Source organism: Aethalodelphis obliquidens, unplaced genomic scaffold (assembly GCF_003676395.1).
Source record: "Aethalodelphis obliquidens isolate GAN/ISIS:26980383/991018 unplaced genomic scaffold, ASM367639v1 scaffold80, whole genome shotgun sequence".
Classification (NCBI taxonomy): Eukaryota; Metazoa; Chordata; class Mammalia; order Artiodactyla; family Delphinidae; genus Aethalodelphis; species Aethalodelphis obliquidens.
In genome coordinates, this window is record NW_020838024.1 from 3,822,906 (window position 1) to 3,844,060 (window position 21,155).

Genomic DNA, 21,155 nt, shown 5'->3' on the forward strand with positions numbered 1-21,155 from the left:
TTTCATATAACCCAATATAACCAAAATATTATCATTTCAGCATGAAATCAACATGAAAACTGTTAACAGGATATTGTACATTCTTTTTTTTATACTAAGTCTTCAAAATCCTGTACATTAACAGTACATCTCAATTCCGATGCTACTTTATCAGAAATACTTGATGTGTATTTAGATTTCATGAAATTTACTCTTGAACAGGTAAATTCACAAACTTAAGTTGTTCCAAACTGAAAAGTTTCCAACATCTCAAATGAGTAACCATTTTAAAATTTAAATTAAAAATAAAATTTTAAATTCCATTCCTTAGTCACCCTAGCCATGTTTCAAGTGGCTACAGGAGGGGACAACACAGGTCTCATACAAACATCCCTGTCCCACCCTCACAGGAATCATTTCTCTTTCCGACTTCCCATGGAATATAAAAGCTGGGCAATAAGCAAATGTCAGTCCATAGGGAGAAAAAAATAATTCCTTCATTATCCAAAACCATCATGATATTCAGCTTATGGAGTACAGAAATGGAAGAAATGTTTTAAAAACTAGATTTGATAGATGAGTTTATTACTGGGAACAAAATTAGAAAGTATTTGGAAAAGGGATCTGAATATCTTGAGCATTTTTAATCTTATTTAATCTTCACAATATCCTAGGAGGGAGGTACTTTTCTCATATTCCCCTTTTACCGAATACGAATCAGAGGCTCAGAGAGGCTAGAGCTAGCAAGTGAAGCGCACAGAAACTGGGCTTAACTAATGAATGAAATTAACTCTTAGGAGATAACTTTATGGATTCTGTATACAAAACACTGTCCAGCCAGTCAAGTAATTCTGGATACCGATTCCCTTGTAGATTTTAGGAAAGACAGAGCACACTGATGAAGTGTTTTGAAGTGTTCATCTACACGGCTCTCCATTTTTGTTCAAAGTGCCGTAAACTATCAGTCCTTCACTTTCTGTGGTGATGCAACGTTCTCTCTCACAGGACGAAAGAATCTCCTGGGGTGAGTCCTAGCAATCAGCAGTTGCAAAGCTTTCTGGGTGGTTGTCATGTACAGTGAGAGTTGACAGCTACAGAGCCCGACTGGACCTCAAACTTGAGTTTGCACCAGAATTGCCTGGGGTCGGGGGCTTGGCTGGTCTCCACTCCCAGAATTTCTAGTAAGGTAGCCCCAAAATTTGCATCCCTAACAAGTTCCCCAGGAATGCTGATGCTGACGTCTAGGCATTGCACTTAAAGACTGACTGAACTATAAGAAAGAAAAATGCACTTAAATGAGGTAAAGAAAAGAACCACCACAAATTTTCTTAAGAACCTTGTTCTGTAGGGCAATTTACTAGGCTCGGGATCATAGCAGCGGAGGGCCTAGAAGACAACTGCTGGAATCTGAGATGTGCTGGATGCCACAAGTTGTAGCCTCCTACTTTCAGAGCAGAAGATACCAAAATGCAGACCGAGGCCCCAGAGCCGCTTTATCCAGAAGCTACTGAGGCTTAAACCTCAGGGACCCCTCACTTGTATGGGTCCCTCGCAAGGGGCAATATGCTCCCAGAGCATGTACGTATGTTTTTGTTTGTTTGTTGTCTTTGTAAAATTTGTAAAGTAAAATCTTTGGGTATTTTCTAAAAGGAGGACTCCCATATATTTTTGTATAAACCTCAGGCTCCACAAAACTTGGATCTGTCCTTGGAGGCCTCTTACCCTGTTCATATCTTCCAGATTTTTTCTAGGAATAGAAAAACATTAAAAATTTTTAAACATCACAAATATGTTTAAGAACTTGCTTTTATCTCTCAATAATAATATACAAAACAGCTTTCATTAATAGATGCCTGCAACATGTTTAATGGCTTTGTAATATGTACCCAAAAATACACTCAGCCAATCTTTTTTTTTTTTTTTACTATAATGCTTAAGTGTTTTCTAGTTTAAGAGTATCACCAAGGTGAATATCCTTAAGGCTAAATATTTTTGCCCATCCTTATTTCCTAAGTATTACTCTAAGTGTTGATATGTACCATATGCATTTGCTTTTCGTTTGTTATAATTATAATGTAATATAATTTTGTAACTTGAATCTCTCTCCACTTAATTTATTAAATGCACTTTCCCAGTTGCTACATAATTTTTTAAGCTTAGTATTTTTAAGAATTCTAGAACATTCCTCTCTGTGAATGTAACATAATTTATTTGCCTACTCCTCCAAAATATGGGTTACTCTCCATTTTTTATTAATGTAAATAATACGACCAAAAAAACTCCATGTTTTAGATTCTTTTCTTCACATAGCTTCCCTTAAGTGGGCCAAAAATTATAACAGTGGCTAACCCAATAGATTATTCATAAAACAGCTTTATGGTAGAGAAATGAAATGTGTGAACAGGGCTCACAATGGGCTTGAAAATATCAAAGCCTCGAAGTAGCATTCACCACCATTATACCTGGAGCCATGAACTGAGACCTGTGTCTGTCTTGAGGGCTTACTTGACTATTCTAGAGAATTCCTCCCCAGCGAGGAGCAAGTTGTCCAGACTCTTTCTGACAAACGTTGGCTAAATGACTCAGAAATGTATAAAAAAATTGAACAATAATGCTATTATGGGTTTCCTTTAAATGAGGTTGGCACAGCTGCCCCATCATAACCTGGACCGAAGCACTGTTTTGTTTCTGGTAGCGAGTGGCCGTGTTCTTAATCAATAACAGTCAGGCTCTCTCATGACCAAAGAGACAAAGTCAGTAAGCTGGGTCTAAATTTAGATAATTTTTGCCCATAGGACACAAGCTAATTAGCCTACACCAGGTCCAAGTTCATGACTGGTCTTGTTGATGTGGTTCTCTAACCACTTCAGCTAATGAGCTACAGACACCAAATAATTTCACAGCCTGGATACAAAACCCAGGTAGGTTGTACATTACAAGCCAGGCCCTCTGATGATGCTTGTTAATGTCACATAACACAACCAGAGGTGGCCAAGAGGACATTCAGACCACTCTAAAGGAAACCCACCCAGAAAACCCCTCGGCCCTTTTGTTTCCACCCATGACATGGGGAGAGCAGTAAATATTGAGCAAAGAAGGGCCGGAGGAATGAGGGGGTGACACTGAACTGTCAGTGTTTCCCTGCCGCTCTCAGCATTCATTCATTCATCACACTCCCTGGAGCAGGAAGCTGGGCTGGATGCTGCAGACAGAGCAAGGAAAACGATCTCATCCTGCCTACCTTGACCCAGCTGCCTCCTGTCACCCAAACGCGTCAGTTCACTGCAGGGAAGGGTAGAAGTGGCTTTGCAAATGCACTGGAAAAGGCAGGAGTCTACAGTACCAGAGTCCCTTGACTGCAAGACTTACTTGCCGAACACTCACCAGAACTTACCAGACAACCCATCTTCCAGCTATTCACGGGGCACAGGCTGATGCCCTAAGACCTGTCCCAGTGCCACATCCACCACTCAGGGGACAACTATGTCCCAAACAGTCACAAACACAGCCAAGCCAGTCTAAGTGCTGCCCTTTGTTATTTTAAAAACAGAAAGCTGTACAAACATTACTTAAGTCTCAGGTCCCAATGCGCATTTTAGGTCCTCCTTTCCACTGCCCGATCCTTCCAGAAAACAGGTCTAACTGCTTTACTTTCTATATTCTCCACCAACCTCTCATCTCTGGCACCAAAGGCTTTCAGACCGGATCGGTGTGAATCTGGCTAGTGGGCTTCACCGAAACATGTTCTGGTCATAGTTTATCCGTAATTATCATCAGTCAGTTGCCACTGGACAATGGAAAGAAGAATTTGAAATTCCAGCCCTCTACTTGGCTGGCTGGAATCATATTTTGCATCTCTGACAGCAAACACCCGTGCACAGCGGCCATCACAGACTGGGGGAGGCGTGGCTTCAGGGGCCAGAGTCCCCAGGCACAAGTCCAGGTTCCTGCTTTGCCTCTGTGATTTGGACAAGTGTTATGTTGAATTGTGTCCTCCCATAATTCATACGTTCAAGTCCTAACCCCCAGTACCTTATTTAGAAATAGGGTGGCGGCAGAGGTGATTAGCTAAGATCAAGTCATTCTGAAGAAAGGTGGGCCCCTGATCCAGTAGTACTGCTGTCCGTATAAAAAGGGGAAATTTGAACAGAGACCCACACACAGAGAACGCATGTGAAGGTGAAGGCAGAAATCTGGGAGATGCATGTATAAACCAAGAAAACGCCAAAGACTGCCAGCAAACCACCAGAAGCGAGGAGGTGGGGCAGGGAACAGACTCTCCCTCCCAGCCCTCCAACTTGCTGACATGTTGATCCCGGACTCCCATACTCCAGAATACGAAAGGATAAATTTCTGTTGTTTAAACCACTCCACTTAGACCACTTTGTTAGCAAACTAACACAGCAAGTTAACTATGTCACAGTTTTCTCATCTGTAAGATGGGGATAAGAAGGGTACTCCTCTAACAGAGAGAACAAACAGATTACAATTTGGTGTTTAGAATAATGCCTGGCAGAGAAGTGCATTTGAAGGTTAATATTCTAATCAAGAAGATTCTCACTCTTTTTTTTAACCTCTTGAAGTTTCCTAATGTCTCTTCCCACCAAGTTGCTTAGTAAAAGGCGAGTGTGATAACAGCCCACGCCAGATTTCTCGGGAGATGCAGGAGCTCTCTCGCTTGGCTGGGTGCCCAGGCCAGGGTGTGGCCTTTGTGGAGCAACAGGAATCTCGATTTCCTCCCTGCTCTTCATCCCACACCCACTCAAGGCACCTCATTCTTTCCCACCCCACGGCGGCCACCACCCGAGCCTCGGCCCTAGTCCTGGCCCTTTCCTCCAGTTAGTCTCTCAAAACCCCCGAATCATCCTAGCGCCCCAAGCGCGATCATCTTCAAGCCTCAATTCTTCCGTTTTACCCACATCACCCACCCCCAGCTTCCGATGCTGTGCAGAAGTCCATCCCTCCCACCTAACTTGGTAACTGTGCATCTCCCTCTTCTGTTGGTCTCTCCTCAACCCCACCTGGCTCTGGACGTTCCCTCACCAGTACTGGTTTCCTCTGTTAATCCTAACCTACAAGTCAAGAAGGCCCAGCCTCAAATTCACCTTTTCAATGAAGCCCTCCCTAAACTCCTATAGTATTTATCGCCTGGATGCCTGATTTTGTTTTGAATGACACAAGCCTTGTGCTGCTGTACCTGTTTCATGCATGTCAAGCACAGTATCTCAACTAGACAATAAACGTAGAGTCCATTCATTCATCACACACTACTAAAGACCTACTAATGTGAGGCACCAGGCAAGGCATCAGGGTAATGGGTATCATTAGTTACCATTTATCAAGAATGTACTGTGTGCCACATTTTATCCTAATCCTCACGACGATGCTGGAAGGTGCTGGCATCACCCTGGTTTACAGATGAGAAAGCCAAAGATGAGAGATTATGTAACTTGTCCAGTATTGCATAGATAGTAATAGATAAAACTGGGACAAGACAGAGAAACAGGGCTGAGAAATAGTATAATGGGTCAGCTGTAACCAGACCCCAAAGAATGTGGATTAAGGCATTGCCCATTTGGAAGGATGTCAATAATTATCACATACAGGCATATGTCAGAGATATTATGGGTTCAGTTCCAGACCTGCAAATAAAGCAAATATTGCAATAAAGCGAAGCCAAGAACTTTTTCCTTTCCCAGTACATATGAAAGTCATGTTTACACTATACTGTAGTCTATTAAGTATATGATAGCATTATGTCTAAAAAAACAATGTATATAACAATGAAACAAATATAACAATAATGAAAAAGTTTGAAATATTGTGAGAAATGCCAAAATGTGACACAGAGACACAAAGTGAGCAAATGCTGTTGGAAAAATGGTGCCAATAGACTTGCTCGACGCAGCGTTACCACAAACCTTCAATCTTTAAAAAATGCAATAACTGCAAAGCACAATATGATATATATATATTATATGACAATGCCATATATACATATATATGTGTGTGTGTGTGTGTGTGTGTGTGTGTGTGTATATGAAATAACCATTGACATCCTTCCAAATGGGCAATGACTTAATTCATTCTTTGGAGTCTATATCCATATCTGAAGACAGAGCTGTACATTACATTCATTAATGCCTTAGATTAAACAGGCATGCCCCTACTAAGTTTGTGGATGACTCAATATGATTATGACGAGTCAGAATTTAATGCAAGAATCAGAGTAACAGATTTATTGAACAAATTTAACTGAGAAAATAAAATTTAACTGGGATAAGCATAGTGTCCTGCATTTGGGTTCAAATATCCAACAGTGCAAGCGCACAAAGAGAATGACAGGGCTTTGCAAGCAACAGTGGAAGAAAAGAAGCAACAGTAAACTGAGTATGGGGGCTTCCCTGGTGGTGCAGTGGTTAAGAATCCGCCTGCCAATGCAGGGGATATGGGTTCAAGCCCTGGTCCGGGAAGATCCCACATGTCTCAGAGCAACTAAGCACGTGAGCCACAACTACTGAGCCTACGCTCTAGAGCCCGCAAGGCACAACTACCGAGCCCGCGTGCTACAACTACTGAAGCCCGCGTTCCTAGAGCCTGTGCTCCGCAACAAGAGAAGCCACCACAATGAGGAGCCCCTGCACCGCAAGGAAGAGTAGCCCCCGCTCGCAGCAACTAGAGAAAGCCCGTGTGCAGCAATGAAGACCCAGTGCGGCCAAAAATAAACAAAATAAATTTTAAAAAAACACAACAGTACACTGAGTATGATTGAAGAGGGGAATGTGGGTTAAAAAAAATTAATATTATGTCAGGTTACAGTAATAAAGCTACATCTGGGAAATGGAAATGCCACTATTCCAAGTTCTTTTGCAACAAATCTAATGTTTTGCTCAGAATTCTAAGTCCCAATTTGAAAGTAAGTCAAACTGGTATATATGTTCAAATGAAATTGATATAATTAAGAATCCTCATATTTCACAGTTTCATAGATTGCATGCTGACCGAATGAATGTATGCACTTTAGCGTAACCTAAAACTAAGTTTATAATGTATAATTGTAGGCTGACCTCACTCCCAAACTTTTCTGTGAAGGTGTGGGATCAGGTCGCCACAGTTCCCATCTATGTAAGCAATCCCAAAATGATGACCGTAAATGGTATACTTAACACAGGCCCTGTTAATCCCACTTCTTATCAAACCCAACATATTCCTGGACTAAAAGGAGAAGCTTGATTGATAACCTAATCTCACCAGCTGGCAACACTCAGGAGCAGTTTCCATTTCAAACATGGAAAAGGCGTTTAACTTCACGTGAACAGCACGTCCACCAACAGAACAATGGGAAATTGGGCAAATGGCAACAAGTGTTCACTTCTGGGGTAAAAGCAATCAAAACATAGAACATCTGGGCTTCCCTGGTGGCGCAGTGGTTGAGAGTCCGCCTGCTGATGCAGGGGACACGGGTTCGTGCCCCGGTCCGGGAAGATCCTACATGCCATGGAGCGGCTGGGCCCGTGAGCCATGGCCGCTGAGCCTGTGCATCAAAAAACCATAGAACATCTGGCACACGTTTATCCCCTAACTCTTTCAGCTGAGACTCACTGCGGAAATTGCCTGTGGCCATGTGTATTTGTTTCCCAGGGCTGCCACCCTAAACTACCACTAACTGGCTTAAAACAACAGAAATGTATTGTCTCACAGTCCTGGCGGCTAGATGCTCAAGATCGATGTGTTAGCAGGGCTGCTTCCTTCGAGGGCTGTGAGGGTGAATCTGCCCCACACCTCTCTCCTCTCTCTGGTGGTTTGAGGACAATCCTTGGTGTTTCCTTGGCTTATAGGTGCATCACCCGGGTCTCTGCCTTCATCTTCCCGTGGTGTTCTTCTCCCTGTGTCTCTTCATATGGTCTTTCCTCTGCGCAGGTCTGCGTCCAAGTTTCCACTTTTCATAAGGACACCAGTCATATTGGATTAGGGCTCACCCAAATGACCTCATTCTAACTTGATTACCTCTACAAAGACTCAACTTCCAAATAAGGTCACATGCTGAGGTCATAGGGGCTAGGACTTCAATATATCTTTTGGGGAATGGGTAGCAACTCAACCCGTAACACTGAGTTAATCTTCTCCAGGACCCATTCCTCCTGCCCCTTGAGGTTTAGCTGATTTCGTGGCTGCCATCTAGAGAGTGTCTTCCCGCTTCCCTTACAGCTAGGCAGGGGCATGTGACTAAGCTCCAGTCAGTTCCATGCAAGGGAACAATGATTTGTGCACTTTCAGGGTTACATCCTTTAAAAAAGGAAGATGCTTGGGGTTCATCCTCCCTCTTTCTGGTTCCATAAGACTTGAAAGCAGAATGACAATGCAAGACCTAAGTCATTTAAAAGTTTCTAGTTGCCACATTAAATAAGAAGGAACGGGTGGAGTGAATTTTAGATTTATTTAGTCCATCATGTCCAGAATATTAGCACTTCAATGTGTAATTATAAAAAATTATTGATAAGGTATTTTACATTCTTTATTTGGTACTAAGTGTTTGAAACGCGTGTGTACTTCACACTTAGGGAACATCTCAGTTTGGACTAGCCACATTTCAAATGCACAAAAGCCACGCGTGGCAACTGGCTACCGCAATGCGGTGCAGCTCTGGAGGGCAGCAGAAGGACGCTGTAAAAGAACCTGGGCCCCTGGATGAGCCCATGCAGCAGACCTGTCCTGCTGGCTCCGGAGTGCTTGAAACCTTTACTTAAGGAAACAGTTCCATCTTATTCAATTCCAGGGAATTTTGTTACCACAGCTCACCCCATATCATAATAAATACGTTCTCTGGGGTCTCACTGAAGGACCCTGCAGCTTCTCAGTTATGAAACATCCCTTCAAAGAATGGACACCGGCTCCCATGGGGGAAAAAAAAAACCCTCCAAAACTGTAGCCCAAGTTTGAAAGATTACCAAGGAAACATTCTCAGCATTGAGAAATACATTTCAAAATAAACTCATCCCAGGAGAACATGTCGTTCCTCAGACTTTTTGTTCTTTTTCCCACATTATAAATCTCTACACCTCCTGGTCAGTCAGCCCACTGGACAGCCCAGGAGGAAGGAAGGAAGGAGGGAGAGACCGTATCATTCAGCCTCCTGAGAAAACCAAAAATGAGATCCTTCAGGCAGTGCTTTTCAAAAAGTGAAAATATTTTCACATGATAACACCTAATAATTAGATAACCAAGTCAATCAGAACACACTGACTTTCCTTGTTTAAAAGGAGGTGGGGACTCAAAAGGAAAGTCAAGACTTGTCACTAACGTCATCGGGTTTTTTTTAATATTTATTTTTTTATTTATGTTTTTGGCTGCGTCGGGTCTTAGTTGCGGCACGTGGGATCTTAGTTCCCTGACCAGGGATGGAACTCGAGTCCCTTGCACTAGAAGGCGGATTCTTAACCACTGGACCACTGGGGAAATCCCAGTAATGTCATCTTTATAGATACTGGGCCTTCGACTCATGCTAACACCTGCGGCCATAGAAATGAAAATAACCACCTCTTACAGCAAAGATCTGTGGATAGAAACACAACTGAAAATCTCCATGGAATGAATTCAGAAGCAATTACTATTTCACTCCAAAGGAAAAGTTACATACAAGAATTTATCAAGCAAAAAACATCGAGGTCAGCAATAGTTCGAAATGATTACATAATTAATTCAGAATAAAGAGATAATAGGTAATAAGCTAGATGATTCACCTCTTATGTAGACGATCAGATTTCCTCAAGTTTAGGGGCCAGGTTCTGAGTTTCATATTGGTCTCCAGCTGCAGCTGGAATGGTATCAGGTTTAACCAAGAATTCCTGCAATTATGGTCTGGGGTAACTATTTGGGTTGGCCAAAAAGTTTGTTCGGGTTTTTTCCATAACATCTCATGGAAAAGCCCAAATGAACTTTTTTGGCCAACACAATAGAATGAGGCTGTGGTCCAGTTAGCCAGCAATAGGGCTCCATACAGAATCAGAATTGGTTTTCTTAACTGCAGCAGAAGAGCAGAAAGTAGCAGCATCTGTCCTCTCTTGCTTTAAAAGTTCAGTCTGAAGTGCATTTGCCTCTCAGGAAGCAACCCAAGGATTTGCCACCGTAGAGAGCACTGATAATAATAAGGTCATTCTATGGGTCTTTTTTGCTTAGGGCAACAGAGCAGAATTCACTTCCTGCAGTTTGCAGCTTTTGAACTTAGGAAAGGGAATGCCCTGTGCCAACAAGTGTGTACAGCTGTTGCCAGTACAAGCTCTGGCATCATGATAAACCGGGGTTCAGATCTCTCTGCCATTTATCGAATGTGCGACTTTGTCCAAGTTACTTAACTTCCCTCAACCTTAATTTCTCCCTCTGCAAATTGGTATTACAGTAATGGTCTTTACTGGATACAGTTTTGTAAGCATTACACGTAAAGGGTTTGCTACAGTGCCTGGCACACAGTAAGCATTCAATCAATGAGACCTCTTCTCCTAATTTCTGTTGCAGTAGGTCAGCGATCAATACGTGTTTACTCTTTTTTTTTTTTTTTTTTTTCGGTGTGCGGGTCTCTCACCGTTGTGGCTTCTCCCTCTGCAGAGCACAGGCTCCGGACGCGCAGGCTCAGCGGCCATGGCTCACAGGCCCAGCCGCTCCGCGGCATGTGGGATCTTCCCGGACCGGGGCACGAACCCATGTCCCCTGCATCGGCAGGTGGACTCTCAACCACTGCGCCACCAGGGAAGCCCTCTTGTGATTAATCTTATGTGTTTACACTTGTGATTAATATTATGTATTAGGCACTGACACCCACTAAAAAAATGTGATACTCACTCTATTAGACACTGAAAATAGTCCAAAGATGAAGAAACTGTGGAGCTAAGATTTATGAGCACGCATGCTCAGTGGGGGAGTGCCAGGGCTCCTGAGAAACTGCTCTAGATAGAAAAGGATGGAGGTATGTTTTGGGTTGAACTGTGTGCCCCATCCTGACACACACCCTGCAAAATCGATAAGTTGGAGTCTTGAGTACCTCAGAATATGGCCTGATCTGGAGATGGGGTCTTTACAAAGATAATCAAATCAAAATGACATCATCAGGGTGGGCCCTAACCCAATATGACTGGTGTCCTTATAAAAAAAGGAAAATTTGAAGAGAGATAGACACACACACAGAGATCACCACGTGAAGATGCAGGCAGAGATCAGGGCGACGCATCTCCAAGCCAATGACTGCAAACCGCCAGACAAAGCTGGGAGAGGCATGGATCCCATTCCCCGTCACAGCCCTCACGAGGAAGCAGCCCTGCCAACACCTTGATCTCAAACTTCTAGTCCCCAGAACCATGAGACAATACACGATGGCTGTTGAAGCCACTCAATATGTGTTTACGGCAGCCCTAGGAAACTTACACAAGGTGAAATCAGGCAGCAAGCAGATTCCCCACTTAAGACGGGCTGACAAGACCTGGAGAAACTATGTAGCCTGACGCGAACCTGACCAAATTCTCTGCAGAAGTTTCCAAGAGCCTCAGACCTCCATCCCAAAAGGTCACCTCCGATGTATTTTTAAATTATGTCGATGAAAACGAAGAGGCTTAGCTTTACAATAGATTTGGCCAAGGCTCCCCCGTCAAGAGGCTCGGATTTTAAATACTCTCATTATTTTTTGCATGTATGGCAGGGGAGGGAGTCTTGGGCATCTGTAAAAACTTATCATAAATGACGAAAAACTCCTTGAAAAAAATACCTTGGCGGAGGTGTCGATTATTGACCTTCATGAGAGCTATTCTCTCAACAGGCAACAAATTCAAACTCCTGTCCGAGCAGGATGTGTCTGGCTCCTCAAGGTTCACGGGGTATGTGCATTCTTTGGCTGAAAGCTGCAGTCCTTAGTAGCTGCTACAGAAAGAAATACCATCAATTTAACCTCTCGTGGAGCCAGCCATTTTCAACTGGCTGCCTTTATCTTTTGTTTGTTTCCCTAAATGGCACGTCCACTGCTTCCCTATTATAATGGAAAACAGAATTGGGAACAAATCTTTCATAAAATTAAACACACACCCACAGAGTAAACTCTGAAGGCCTCGATCATGTTTGAGAGGCAGTTCTCAAGATTTGTTACAAAGATCTTTCAACCCCTTTTCCCATCCCTCAGCCTCCACCCATTTCACTCAAGGCACTAAAAATTGGCATTTACAAAGAAATTCCAGAAGCCTGAGCATTTTATTAGCAAAGGGAAATCCCAACCTTCTTGGCCTCATTTCTCATGATGACAGCTCATTTTTCCATGTGGAACCACGTACTAGTTGCTGCAAATATTTAAAGAGGTAAAGAAGCTACTTTCAAACTAGTCATAAAAGAAGTAAATAATGATGATTTAGTACTCTGTGCTTACTTTATAAGCGTAAAAAGTCAAGTACATCCATTTTTAAAACTAGAATGAAAAATTTATAGTGTTCTTGCTAAAAGACTCAGAGCCACGCCATGGGCACTTTCCTGGGCTCCTGAAGCTTCACTGTTCTGCATAGCAAGGGCAAGTTTTGGAAACTGAGTCTACCCACTGTGCTTCACGGCCGGCTCCCCTGCATTACCCTTTCCTCTGCTCCTCTCCTAACCATCGTTCCAAATCCTATGCACCCCTGAGGCCTGGAAGAAGCTTCACCTCCATAAAGCTACCCCCGGTTTTCCCATTTCCAGTGATTTACCCTTCTCTGAAAATCTATAGCATTTATCATCCAGGTCTCACAATTCAACAAGTGGTTCTATCATCCTGGAGATCCTTTTACTATCTATATTATACATGATCTGTATTTTGCCTTAGTTATTTCCTGTGTGTAGCTTTTCTCCTCCCACCTGGGCTTATGAGCTTCTTCAAGACAACAACCATCCCTCACATTTCTCCCGTATCCTTTCCAGTATCAAACCCAAGTTCAAGGATGCCCAAAATCACGTTAGCAATGGGAACTGGAAAATGTCATCCACGTTAGGATTTCTCTGGCCTCTGTAGATTATCTGCTCACAATCACCTTTAGGGATGAAAGCAAGGAGACAAGGACAGGATCTAACCACAGCCCAGGGAACCGGGCCCATTCCCCTAGGTCACACACATAAACCCACCCCTGACTTAGCAGCCGTCTGAGTCAAGGGTTCCAGAAAGGACACTCGGAGGAAATCTCTACCCGCATGATGGGCTTGGTGCAGCACAATGACCTTCAGGCCATCCACGGGGGGCTCCTTTGGGCCACACTTGTCCTTCCTCACTCCTGGGATTTGCTCTCAATGGCCACAAACTCATCTGGCTGCAGACCTCCCAGACGCAGGCTGGCTGAAACATGATCACGCCCGCGGGTCACCTGCCTTCCCTTTATGAGAGCACGAACATGATCTGCTGTCCCTCTTCTTCCTACCCCCCAGAAACACAAAGGGCCCTTTCTTTCCCATTCTCCTTTCAGCCTCACACAAAGACAAGCAGGAATATTTGATGGCCGAGGGTTTACGGTTGTTCTTTGAGAGAGACCACTCACTTCAGGTAAAGGAGATTATAGTTTGGCTCACTGAACTGAATATAAACAGTTTAAGACTTGTTTTTCTTGTAATAAGTGGTACATGTGGGCGCATACACGTATACCGAAAAAGGCAAACCCCAAGGCACCCGATGAAAAGCAAAACTCCCTCCCGCACCCACTCCTAGCTCTGAATCCCTCCTCAGAGGCAGCAAGTGTTAGCAGATTATTCCGCCCTCCAGACCACATACACCTTTCAGCCTACTTTTTTCATCGTGGATTTCTTTCTTTTTTTTTTTTTTTTTTAACATCTTTATTGGAGTATAATTGCTTTACAATGGTATGTTAGTTTCAGCTTCACAACAAAATGAATCAGTTATATATATACATATATTCCCATATCTCTTCCCGCTTGCGTCTCCCTCCCTCCCACCCTCCCTATCCCACCCCTCCAGGCGGTCACAAAGCACCGACCTGATCTCCCTGTGCTATGCGGCTGCTTCCCACTAGCTATCTACCTTACGTTTGGTAGTGTATATATGTCCATGCCTCTTTATCGCTTTGTCACCGTTTACACTTCCCCCTCCCCATAGCCTCAAGTCCATTCTCTAGTAAGTCTGTGTCTTTATTCCTGTTTCACCCCTAGGTTTTTCATGACATTTTTTTTTTTTAATTCCATATATATGTGTTAGCATACGGTATTTGTCTCTCTCTTTCTGACTTACTTCACTCTGTATGACAGACTCTAGGTCTATCCACCTCATTACAAATAGCTCAATTTCGTCTCTTTTTATGGCTGAGTAATATTCCATTGTATATATGTGCCACATCTTCTTTATCCATTCATCCGATGATGGACACTTAGGTTGTTTCCATCTCTGGGCTATTGTAAATAGAGCTGCAATGAACATTTTGGTACATGACTCTTTTTGAATTATGGTTTTCTCAGGGTATATGCCCAGTAGTGGGATTGCTGGGTCATATGGTAGTTCTATTTGTAGCTTTTTAAGGAACCTCCATACTGTTCTCCATAGTGGCTGTACCAATTCATTTTTTCATCGTGGATTTCTTTCTTGAAAACCCTCATTACACTCTTGACTCATGGTTTACTTTTAATTAGCAATTAAATGAGCAATTTTAAAATAATTTTCAATTTTAGAAATATTCAAGGTCAGTAAACTATTTCACACAGGAAATAAAGTTGGCACCAACAAAAATATGACTTTGCAGTCTGCCCTATTTGATTATTTTAAATTTTAGACACAAATAAGAATTCCCAATGGTCACGCAGAATAACAGAATTGAGAGAACTCTAGTTGTTTCTTTCGTGCCACAAGCACTCGGGTATCGTTCTCATCTCAAATCTACTGCTTAAACGGAGACATACGTGTTGTAAGAGAGAGGAGGCCCTCACTGCCCAGGCTTGAGCTCTGAAGACCCCTCACGATATCCAAGCAGGAGGCAGGAACCCTCCCAAAGAAAGCTTGTAGTGAGTCTGAACCTGTCTGCCAACCACAGCGCTGAAGTCCTCTGAACTACATCGTGGGTTTCTGATTAAGAAAGAGGAAGATTTACCAAGCATCTCCTGAGTGCCAGGCCTAAGATGTGTGCCTTACAGACATCAACATATTTTAACCTTCACAACAACTTCGTGAGGCTAATACTATTTTCTCCGCTTTTCAGGTGAGAAACCTGGGGGTTCAGGGAAGGGTAGAGACTTGCCCAAGGCCACGGACCTCGGTCCAAAGTCTCTTTTCCAAGCTACTGCCTGGACTGCTCTGTTTCATAAAATCAAACCTCCATCCAAATTTCCTCTTTCAGGAAACCTGGGCTCTGGAATCAGGCTACTTTGGCACAGAAACTGGCTATACAACTTTGAGCTAGAAGAACCCAGGCCCAGGCAAGGGACTGGAGCTCCCTGGGTCTCAGTTTCTTCATCTGGAAAATGAGCCTGACAATAATACCTACCACATCAGGTCTGTGGCAAGATTAAATGAAGTTCACGTAATGAGCCTGGCATAGTGCCTGACATATAGTAAATACTTCACAATGGTTAGCTCTTCAAGCTGGGGTTTGAAACGGTTTTCTTTTTTGCTTTTATTCCCTCCATCTCACAGTACAGTGATGGCACTCTGGGAAGCAATCTGGGATGAAACTGGGGAGCCATCTGAAATTGTCTGGCCCCATAATACCAATTTCTTTTGCTCTCCTCCCCCAAGCGTGCTCCTCTAACGTTTTTCCCCTTTGTCCTAACTGCCAAAACCACAGCCTTTCTGCGGCCAAATCCCAGACGCTTTTAATAGTGTTATTACTGTGACTTTTTTCCCTAAATCATGGAAATATTTCAGTTTTTATTTTAAAAAACTAGATTCCAGCAACACCCTCTCTAAGGCCACCAGTTTTTAATTTTTAAACCAAAAGTGTACGCTGTCATTTCCCCCTGCCCCTATTCATATATCATGGAATTCTAGACTGATTAAATTTTGCTAAATCAATCTCAACTTGTGCAAATGGAAGCTGCCCAAATTCCCTTGGAATGGAAAAGGTATTTGTTAACCTGGTCACGCAATTTACAAACCCGCATCTGCTCGACTGGGCAACATTTTCCATTTAATTGCCTTTCCCTTCTTAACTGAAAGTCCAATGAGGTCTGCAGGTTGTAGCATCGTAGGGCCAGCAAATGAGGAGGTTGAAGGGGGTTTCTCTGGGGACTGGCAGGGACAAGGGGTTAAGGAAGTCAGATGACCAAGGCTCTCACTCCGGCCAAAGGCTAGGTGGACGACTTCAGCCAAGTCTCTTCACATTCTCTGAGTTGTAGTTAACTTACCTGAAGAATGAGAAGGTGAGGCTCACTTTTTCCTAAAAACCCTTTCTAGCTCTAACTTCTTTTCAGCACGACAAGATTCTGCAATCATCCCACAAGCATCTCATCTGGTCTGGGCCTTATCAGGGCAGTAAGTTACATGTCATGATGAAGCCTCAGGAGAAAAGCTTCAGCCAAAAGGAGGTGTGTGTGTGCGTGCGTGTGCGTGCATGTGTGTGCGTGTGTATGTGTGTGTGTGATGTTAGCCATAAAAGACACGGCCTCCACTTATTGCAAAAATGCGGCTGTACCAAGCTGTCATATAATTCATGGCACAGAAATAAAATCCAGGTTCACCTTTAACTACCTAATGCAAAACGACAGCCAAGCAAACCCAGTAGGAGGGTGACACTTCTGAGCTTCCATCTCACACCCTTCCATGAATTTCTCCCATTCAACCATTCTGCTCCAAGCATCTGGAGTGCAACTAGTACAAGACTGGAACCTCGGCAGCGTTTATAAGGTGACCTTTTGTTACGATAGCATCACGTATAATCCCACTGCTATGTTATCTTTCTCCATTTTCTCCTCTGGGAGACTTTGTCTCGTAATTCTGACATCATAACTGGTTCCTCCAACCCAGTCTTTTATGATGAATAACAAATGAGGAAGAACCCCAGGAATGCTGGGAGAATAAAGGTGCAGGCAGCAATATTGCTGTTTCACCACAAGAGCCTAACAGAATTTAAAAGTTTTCTAAATGCCCAAGATGAACCTTGCTAACACGTAATTCCTAACCACTTTCATGAGACTAGCTTCCTCTAAGAATGACATTCTGAATCAGATCTGGGGGGACTTTAACGATGCTGAGGCATTTGACTGATTCTTTTTGTTAAGATGTTTAATTTCAGCCGATATAAGAACTGGTAGGCTGTTTTAAGGACTTTAGCTTTTATTCCAAGTGAGATGCAGAGCCGGTAGGTGGAGGGGGGAGGGTTTGAGCAGTAGTCTCATTAGAATTTTAAAAGGAATACTCTGGCACTCTATCCGGAATCAAGGGGGGGAAAAAAAGATGTTTAATTTGACTGTTCCTTTCTCTCCAAGGCACAGATGCCAGGAGTAAAAAAAAAAAAAAAAAGTCATTTTCGGAAGCTATACACACATAGAGCAAGGAACCTAGAACACGCCGTTCACAAAAGCCACCCTGAGCTGGGCCCCAGAGTGCTTCTGGCTTCTGTAGTTGATTAACCCAGCACCTTATCAAGGTATGAGGGAGGGTGTTGCTGCAGCCCCAGGAACGTGGGGGGAACAGCCAGACTACTTACGTCACTCTTCCTGAACTTGGCTTTCAAGCTCTTCATGTTTAGTCCATTCAGCCTTCCAGAGCTCTAGAGGAGACTTTCAGCACCTAACCAGAGGAAGAAAAGAAGAAATTAAGTATCTAGGTTCCCAAACAAACACTATAGATACTCCCTCCTGAATGGATTAGGACTTCGGGCCATGGGTAGGCGACTGGGGTTGAGTCAGGAAGGTGGTCAGGGTTAAGGGCTGGGAAGTGGTAAAGAACATACGTTATTCCCGTTTGTGATACTACCTGGAACCTTCTGACATTTTCAAGTTAACCGAAACTTGAAATTTTATCCCAACTTCCCATTCAAAGTAGAAAAAGCTTAAGTAACTGCTGACCTGTCACTGCACAAAATACAGTATCCGTGTGCCTAACTCACTCCTCTCCACATCCTTCACATTATAGTTATACCCTCAACCTCCTCTGGAAGGGCCACCGTAGTGAAGCATGATAAGGAAAACAGCTCATACTCCAGATGCCATTCATTCCCTATTTATTTTTCTCAGTGTGGCTTCTTTCCTTCCCCCTCCTAGATGCACAGGGCAATGAGTGAAAAATGCAAGAAACAACAAAACCTCCCTCACTGAATATGTCATTCCTTAGGAAGCCACTCAAAACAGTGAAAGACTCCCCCCAGGTCGTCGTGGGACCCAGTGATTCAGAGCCAGAGCTGGAAAAGTTTTAAGAAACCACCTCATTTAGGAGGGGTCTGTGGTCCCTTCAGAAAGTGAAGGTAATTTTTGGAATGACAGTATATATGTACTTTCTTTAAGAGAAGAAAGTTCCTATATTCATCAGATTCTGCAAGGGGGTTGTCACCATCCAAAAGGTAAGACTATTGATCTAGTCTAAGCCCCTCACTTTCCAGAGGTCGAGACAGAGCCTCCTGAGAGAAGTGAAGAAACCTGTGTGCATTCCCAAAACCTCTGAATGATAAAAGTCAAAACCAGACCCCAAAGTCAGACTGACGGTTGAATGCCTTTTCCGCTGCCCTACAGCTTTAAAACTAAAACCCAACAGTAAACTTCTGTGCTAAAAAATGGTACGACCTTGATCTTTCCCATCTTTAAACCTGGAAAATGTACAGTGCGGAACCCTCCCATTCAGGTCAAAAAGGCCCGAAAAATCTTTGTGCAAGTTCCCATCACCTAGTAAGTGCTCCGGAAATGTAACTTCAAGCCTCAGTTGACAAAATGAGAACAGGGGACATCAACAGTCCTGTCCATTTGAGGACTAAGGAAGGTTGACCACAGTTGACCATCATTTTCCAAAAGCCTTTCAAGGTCATCATGTTTCTCCACCATCCTTATCATTCTGGACTAAACCGATTTGAGGAAACAGAGCAGGGGAAATGCAAGCAACTGAAAGGCTGGACTCATCCCTCCTCAGGTCTTCATCGCCACCTCCAGAAGTGGTCTAGCAGCTGCTTGGCTTCTAATCTGTTTACTTTCATTACTGCGGCTGTCCTTAAGCAGGGCCCTTGGGCGAATGGTACCAAAACCCGGTCATCATAAAGCACCTCAATGACATTAATCTGGAGGCCACACCATTAGGCAGCCTCCCTGTGGTCCCTTTCAATCTTCCCAGCCTCAGCAGGGGTGACAGAATGTGTGTTGCCTTGGAAACCACACACACTGTAATTACACCTTGTTAACTGCCACGTATTTGACCACAGAGAAGGCTGGGCTGGGACCTGGACAGCAAAGTACCAACTCCCAGACAGTGTTTCTGGAAGTCGGCCCCCTCCTTAATCTGAATCAGAAGGACCTGGGGACAGTTTGCTAAATGCAAAAGTCAATGGAAATTGAATCTCAGGACCAGGGCCCAGGAACCTCCTTGGCTGAATATTTACTTGGCATACAAGTTTGAGAACCTAGAAATAAGGTACATGAAACAGGAACTATCCTTTTCAAAGTTGCGCTGGTTTATAAAACAGCCCTTCTTCATGTCAAAGCAAACCACCTTTGATGAATCCAAGTAGAAATAATGACAATCAGATGTTCCCAACCTGTCACTGGCTCATGGTTCTCCATCAAATGTAGCTAGAAAACGGAAATCGCCCTTTCAGTTCAATTCCTTCCACCCTCTGGGAGAAGTGCTAATAACCAAGAAAAGAGGCCAAATCCATGCAGCAGGAAAAGAAGCAAAGAGAAACCCAGGCTTAGATAATCCACAAACTGTGTAGCCCACCAAGGTGGAACCACCCAAAGCATTCCTTCAGGCAAGAACGCAAGGTCTTAGGCGACGAAGTTGGGTCGGATTTTTGTTTGAGGTCACGTTGGGGTGGGGGTGGGGGGGTGTTCGTGGGCGTGGTGCCAGTTTTTTGGGGTGTTTGTCTTCGAGTCCGCTGCCCCCCAACCCACCCCAGCATGGCAGTGAGAAGTATGCAAAGGAACAATTAAGAAATTCCAAAAATTCCCAGGGGGAGGTAATTAACTGTGAAGTGAATGTTTTCCTGGAATCAAGGCTCTGGGTGTGTGAGAACTGGGTGGTCCAAGAGTATAACTCCAGGATGACAGAGATAGGGGTCAACGGCAAAGAAGTTCTGGAAACCCACAGAATAGCAACTTCAGAAACAAGAACTGTAGCTGGGGGTAATTCAAGTTAGTAACAGATCACAGCTTTCCCAGTATTGGTAAAAGAACCTAACCCCTGGAAGCCAGGACTAGGGAGAAGTCACCTGCCCCTGAAATGATGCTGGGCTCCCTCTGCCTCAATACCTCTTCCTCTTCCCCAAGAGGACCCAGGAGTCAATGAGTGACTTGCCTTCCTTGGGTCAGCTGGAATCTTACAGCTCTAATTCCCAAATTCAAACTTCCAAAAGCCAGACTGGATAAAGTGACATCTATCAATTTAGCCAGGCTACACTAATAGCAGTCCTTGGAAAAGTCACTTAATCAAGATGCTTAGATCAAAAGAGCTGCGGTGAAGTCACATTAATTGCACGGGAGTCTCATTTGAATGGTTCAAAAAGAGGATGAAATGTTTCACGTATATGGGAAAGGGTGTTTGAATCACATTCTCCCCTTTCAAGCATGTCTACTCACTGAGCAGAAATGTTAGTCACTTTGCTGCCTGCGCAAACCCAGAATAAGTCACTGAAACACAGCTTCGTCACCCGTCATCATGTGATGTCACTCCATCGCGGAGGATGGAGTAGGGCAGAGATGCACAAACGTGCTGCCCTCTCATCTGAAATACTAGATGCAACGAACGGGGTTTGTTAATCCATTTTCCCTTTAAAAATAATGTAACTCTCAATCAAAGCTTAACATGAGCTACCTTATCTGATATAATTCTAGCCTGAATCAAAAAAGCTTGATATTAGCCTATAGGGCTACAGTATGAACTAATAAGTTAGACTTCTTTGAGTATTAAAAATGACTTATAATAGGGCTTCCCTGGTGGCTGTGAGTCCGCCTGCCGATGCAGGGGACACGGGTTCGTGCCCCGGTCCGGGAAGACCCCACATGCCGCGGAACGGCTGGGCCCGTGAGCCATGGCCGCTGAGCCTGTG

General features: G+C 43.7%; 1 protein-coding gene across 4 annotated transcripts in view; it reads right to left on the minus strand.

Annotated features, from left to right (window-relative positions):
- Positions 1-21,155, minus strand: part of RAI14 (retinoic acid induced 14) — a 147,522-nt gene that overhangs the window by 98,013 nt on the left and 28,354 nt on the right. For all 4 annotated transcript variants that reach the window (XM_027092713.1, XM_027092715.1, XM_027092719.1 and 1 more), the window contains exon 2: positions 17,616-17,698. In XM_027092713.1, the coding sequence (XP_026948514.1) occupies positions 17,616-17,651 (36 nt within the window). In that variant the 5' untranslated portion in view covers positions 17,652-17,698. The remainder of the gene's footprint in view (positions 1-17,615; positions 17,699-21,155) is intronic.